The 6,185-nt window shown below is 32.0% G+C and overlaps 1 protein-coding gene across 1 annotated transcript; it reads right to left on the bottom strand.

Annotated features, from left to right (window-relative positions):
* Positions 1–2,321: 2,321 nt before the first annotated feature.
* Positions 2,322–4,449, bottom strand: LOC118273552 (WD repeat-containing protein 82). Its single transcript, XM_035590589.2, has one exon. It carries the CDS (start codon positions 4,240–4,242, stop codon positions 3,295–3,297), a length of 948 nt encoding a protein of 315 aa, XP_035446482.1. The 5' UTR covers positions 4,243–4,449; the 3' UTR covers positions 2,322–3,294.
* Between the last annotated feature and the right edge of the window lie 1,736 nt (positions 4,450–6,185).

The following is a 6,185-nucleotide window of genomic DNA, read 5'->3' on the forward strand; positions in this document are numbered from 1 at the left end:
TATTTTATTTGTATTGGAAAGTCAAAATAGTTTAGGTTTGATAGCATACAAATGTCATCCTCGTATCATATCTACAATGTGTAGATAAATCAATGCAGCAGTATTTCTTTTCGGAGTACATAATTATGCATTATTTTCTATAGCATCGAAATTGGTTCAGGCAAACGCGAGATAATCACGCACAGGCATATACATATAGGACAAACTGAGAACCTCCGTTTTTTGAAGTCAATTAATAAATAAATAGGGGTAATTTTTCCTTTTGCGGTAACTCATTGTGGCTACACACACGTTACGATAGTCGGGCAACCAAATGTCAGTTACCTTTACGTAATGTTGCCATTGTTACGGCAATTGTCGTATACTACAATAATTGTACTATTTTGAGTAATCTACGGTTTACGGCAACAAATGTGTTCCAGTAACTGTGATTCACCTACTAAAAAAGGAATAAATTAAAATCATCCAGTTAACGTATTGACCTCGTAAATGTGTTCGACATGATAATATGTATTATGGTGAAGGTGATTTCACCATAGTGTGTAAGAAAAAGTTTAAAAAAATTAAAGATGATTATGTACAAAGTGTTAGATGTACTGTTTTTCAATTTAATATTTTCTACAATTTTATCTGATACCAGCTACTTTTGCGCGGTTTCACCCGCTCTGCTCGGCTCCTATTGGTCATAGCGTGATGTTTAATAACCTTTAGCCTTCCTCGATAAATGCACTATCCAACTATGCTATGCCTAGTTGTAGACTACCTACGTACGTAGGGTTACCAACATTTTTTTGTCGAAATATAGTATATTTTTCAAACGTGATCTTAAATATTCGCTTCAAAAAAATAATAGTACCTTAGTAGGGGTGAATTAAAGATAGAGCTTAGCATTATTTAATTTTTTTATACGACTACCTTTTTAGCATTTTGTTTTGCAATTCGTGCATTTTTATCTATAGGTACTTACATACTGAAGAGTTTGTTTCTTTGGAACAACTGGTCTGATATGAATAAATATTTTTGTGTTGTATAGTGAATCTTTTTAGAAGAAGATTATAGACTATAAACATTATGCATGAGTTGCATGACCAATAGGGCAGCGGTTAAAATAGCGCGGGAGTAGCTAGTTACACGATTACGGTATTCAGTGTTAGTGAGTACATATAAGTTGACACTAAGAAAATGTTTTAATAAAGGCTAAGATACTCTGTTTCTTTATTATGATTCCATCGATCAATCTAGATTGATCTTCAAAATTACAAATTTGATTAATTAATACAGTATTCTTGGGTACCATATTTCTTCAACAGTAAATAGTACGGAGCCCCGAAAGTTAGTACAATACTATAAAATATAGTACGGTAACCCTATCCCGATATCCAACATAAAAAGAATTATACAAATCGGACCTGTAGTTCCTGAGATTAGCGCGTTTAAACAAACAAATCCCTTCAACCCTTCAATACATAAATACTTGATATATACCTCAAATCAGGTCAAACGCAGCCACTACCCAGATATTGCTACACACGTTATGATGGTCAGGCACTCAACCGTTAGTTACCTTTACATGTATGAAATGTATTTAGGGCTTAAAGATCAGACGATAGTTAGGGTGTTTTTCCACTGGAGATGTCCTATGCTATGTTGCTATAGATGCGTTTACGCATAGCTCAGCACTGGTGGAAACTGGTTCAGCTAAGCTACGATGGCCAATGAAATTGATTGAACCATAAGATAAAAGTAATAAAGTTAAAAAATATTGATTCTAATATCATGCTGTACACATACCTAGTGGTTGCATGCTTGCAATACATTTCAATGCTTGGAGCAAAGTAAGTACTGAGAGACGTAGACATGCTGTTTTTTATATTTTATTGAAGTAAAGATATACACAAGTTACACAAAAGTATTATAAATAGTGAACTTGTTATAAATCTGTTATTTACATGTAATTTGTTTTATTTTATTTTGCTTCTGGTCATATCCACTATGTTAAAATGAATGAATCAAACCTATGAACAAATAAATAGAATATAATTGGTGGAAGCCAAACACATCCACAGCAACATAGTAACATCCATAGCACATCTCTGGTGGAAAAACACCCTTAATGTTGGCTATGATTGGACCATACTCCCTGATCCTTATTGAAATAAGACCACAGCAGTATTTTGTGTTCTTATTGACGGATTGATCGGGAATCTAGTAATATTATTGATTGAAGACTGCAAGTGAGTAGTATTTTTTGGTAAGTATCCTTAACATTTTCAATTTGTCATATTTCAATGGAATCTTTTAAAGTAAATAAAATGCAGATGTAATTCTTAATATCTTTTGTTTTATTTTTCTCTAAATGATGACAATTACAAGTTCCTTAAATCATTGTGTTACATTTGCCTACTTGGTACAAATTACAGCTGAATGTTCCTTTGGAATGAAAACTAAATGCATACTTTTTAAGTTCAATTAGAAAAAATGTAGTGATGATTACTACAATAAACACTTTACTGAGTAGCTACATCACATACATAGTTTAAGATATCATTAAAATTACAATTTACTACATGACAAATAATATTCTGATGTTAATTTATGCTGATTTAAACATTTGGTTGACTTCTTTATATTTTCCACCAAATATTTTATAATATATTGCAAACAACAGTGCAAGTATTTTTTAATCACATCTTAATGTTACGATGAAAACTAATTGATTAGAAACAATCATAATAATTATTTGGCCAAATAAAACAATTTCACAGATGTACCTATATACCTATGCCATAGATCACATAATAATGTTGTGAAAATTGATAATCTTATAAAAATACTACTTAACACGTACATTGACCATGATGCGTATGTGCATTTAAAAAACACACATACTCGTCATGGTCGATTATACATTTATACATATATTATCTTCACTACTTTTAAAATAAGTAATGATTTCATTAGCAGGGGGTCCTATCAATTATTATTATCAAACAAAAATTTAAAATAAAGTAGTCTGGTAAAAATAATTTTATTGGTAGTTTAGACCATTCTTATTCTTAACCTTAACTGACTGCTTTATATAAGAACTTACATGTTTTTTATATTTAAAGTAAATCTAAAAATGATTTACTTACTAATCCAATGGTAGGTAGTTGTGTTGCAACACAAACTAACTGCAGTAAATTATTGTTTGTAACATTGTGTCATAAATCATAAAAAATAATTTAAACCTTATTCAGTTTTTAAAACACTGACAAATAACACTTTGCTTTTCACTACTAGTAAAATAAAATTTTAAACATCATCTAATGTAGGTAACCAAAATGCCATATTGGTGCAGGCAGATGCCAGCATCATAAACTTGGGGTTAAATTGTACACATTGTATTGGAGCAGGATGATCACCATTTAAGACGCACACTTTATAACCTGTATCAGCATTCCAAACATGAACTCTTCCATCTGTTGAACCACTGAATATATACTGTGAGTCTGGACTAAATGATGCTTCAATGGGTATTCCTTTATTATTAAGGTGACCTGTAAAGGTCTGCAATGGTGTGCCATGATAAGCATCTACAAGTCGAATAATGGATCCATTTGTACTAACCAATATAGTTTTACCATCTCGTGAAAATTTTAATCCAGTCCAATCACATTCCTTTTCTTGATTCAATTTGAATGTAACAAAAGGGCCTTTATCAAATGATCTTAAATCATAGAGCTTGATACTTTCTGAATTGACTCCTGCAGCAAATATAAGGCCTTCGGGGTCATAAGCTGCTACAGGTCTTCCTGATAGGTGCATTAAGCCTTGGCAATTGGGAGAGCGAAGATCCCACAAGCGTAATGTTTTGTCTAATGATCCAGACAGAAATACATCTTCAACTGGTGACAAACAAAGAGTGACAACTTTTTTGGTATGGCCAGGAAAGTATCTTATGTACTTGTTGTCGTGAAGTGATAAATATCTGATAGTATCATCAACCTTTGTTGAACTGTGTATGGCAGTGTTCTTGGCATGTGTAAAATGTATTAGATCTACACCATATTTTTTACTGTTTACAGTGATCAACTGTGTGCCTTTTTCACAATCGTATATAACAATTTGATCATCTTCACTGCAGGATATTAGTGTTTCACCAGTAGGAGAAAAGTCTATACTGTTTATTTTGTCTGTGTTTTCTCGAAACACTTTAGCCACTTTGAAACTTCGAACAACTGGATCGATTAATTTCATCATTTGTAAGTTATAATAAAGAAACGTTACTTTAAAAGACAATACAATTAAACTTTTAATAAACGGTCATACAAAAGAAAATATTTCGCTACAAAACACAAGAATGCTTCCAAGAGCCGCCGCCTCAAAATGTTGCAGTTGTAAACTTCAAAACAGTCTTGTGTAACTTAGAACTAAAAATTTTGTATGGAGTTCCTTCCCGACTGTAGCCAACATTCAAAAATAACATCAGGTTATCTCACAGACTAAGGTTTTTCTTAGTCTGTGGGTTATCTAGAGTCTCGCCCACGAAAGCTGTCAAAAAAAAAAACGCGGCAAATTTAAAAAATCAAGAGCTGCTAGAGTCTGGCCAATGAAAGCTGAGCAAAAAGGCGGCAAATTAAAAAAATCAAGAGCTGCTAACACTGACTATATGCTACTTAAACCGTCTTGATATTTTTATTATTTAAGACTAATAATGCGCCATATTAACACTGCCTCGTTGGTCTAGTGATCGCCACCGTTACTGCTGAGCAAGAAGTCCTGGGTTTGATTCCCGAGTCGGTTAAAGTGTTATTGGGTTTTTCCATCAGGAACTTCTCAGTAACAGTCAGGTAGTCTGGATTTGTATTCATATAGGACTTGCCATATATGTATATTATTGGCATATACACATATTGGCACCGCAAAGGTAGAATAAAACAATATTATTAGTTTATTTTAGGGAATTCATATTAATTAATTATGCTCCATTGTCACCTAAAAATACAGCTACCAGGATTCAATCAGGTCACTTATAGTTCACGTTCCCACCTACACCTGAAGATAACAAATTATGTAATAAAAATAACTAGACTGTAAAATATTTGGTTATTGTATTCAGTCATACAATTCAAAACTATAATTAATAAAATGCAAGGAAAGTATGCTGGTCATTAAATCATGTATAATAAAACTTAAACGTGACTAGTACTAATATGTACTAGTTTTATCCTATCCAATCATGTTCTGACAGTGCTAACTTGTTGCCATACATTATAACTTTAGAAATTCACTTGTGGACATCTTTTTTTTTTGCCAGACTCTATTGATAATTTCTATTCGTGATCCGCAACGATACACCCTTATCGATGACAGTTCATTAGGATTATAATTTTGGTAGTTTTGTCTTTTTCATGACATTGGCTAAAATCCGTTAGGAAATGGTCAGAAACCATTCGATAACCAATGTTCTAAGTGCTTCCTCTTATCATGGTTATTATATGCTCTGTGACCATATAGAAATTTGGGTTTGTCCATAGACAAAAGTCAACAGTTCAAACGAGCTAGTTAGAACCACAGGATATTTATAAAAATAAAATAGAGAAAAATATAGAGAAATAACCATAAATATTATACAACTCCCAGATACCAGATGAACGGAGGAAGACTACATCATAGACTTAATATTAAGGAAAAAAAAATACTTTTAATGCAAAACGACCGCGACGACATACGCTGCGGCGACGCAACACAATCAGCCTAATTATGAAAATAAATGAGGCCGCCACATTCGTTTACATAGCAACCCATACAAGCAAGATTATTGATATTGATACTAATACATATATTGGAAGTAAACATGTAATATCGGTAATATATGTCTTTTTAAGAAAATAATTTTCAAATATTTGTTAAAAAATACTATAAGTCGCAGCCTCTAAAAATACTAAAAGTAAAATTTTTACTTTTATTTTAGTGTGTATTGTTTAGAGGTGTTTTAAATGCCAAATTAGTAACTCTAATTTCTTATTTTTTTTTAAATCACGCGCAAATATAATATGTAGGTTAAAGCTTTACATACAGTACAAAACATTGGTGAATTAAGTCTGATGTTTTCGATTGTTCGTGATAATGATTGATAAATTAATAAGCTTCTGGTAATTCTGATGTTTTTTTATGGAATATTTTTTTATGTAGCAACATTT

This window comes from Spodoptera frugiperda, chromosome 1 (genome assembly GCF_023101765.2).
Source record: "Spodoptera frugiperda isolate SF20-4 chromosome 1, AGI-APGP_CSIRO_Sfru_2.0, whole genome shotgun sequence".
Lineage (NCBI taxonomy): Eukaryota > Metazoa > Arthropoda > Insecta > Lepidoptera > Noctuidae > Spodoptera > Spodoptera frugiperda.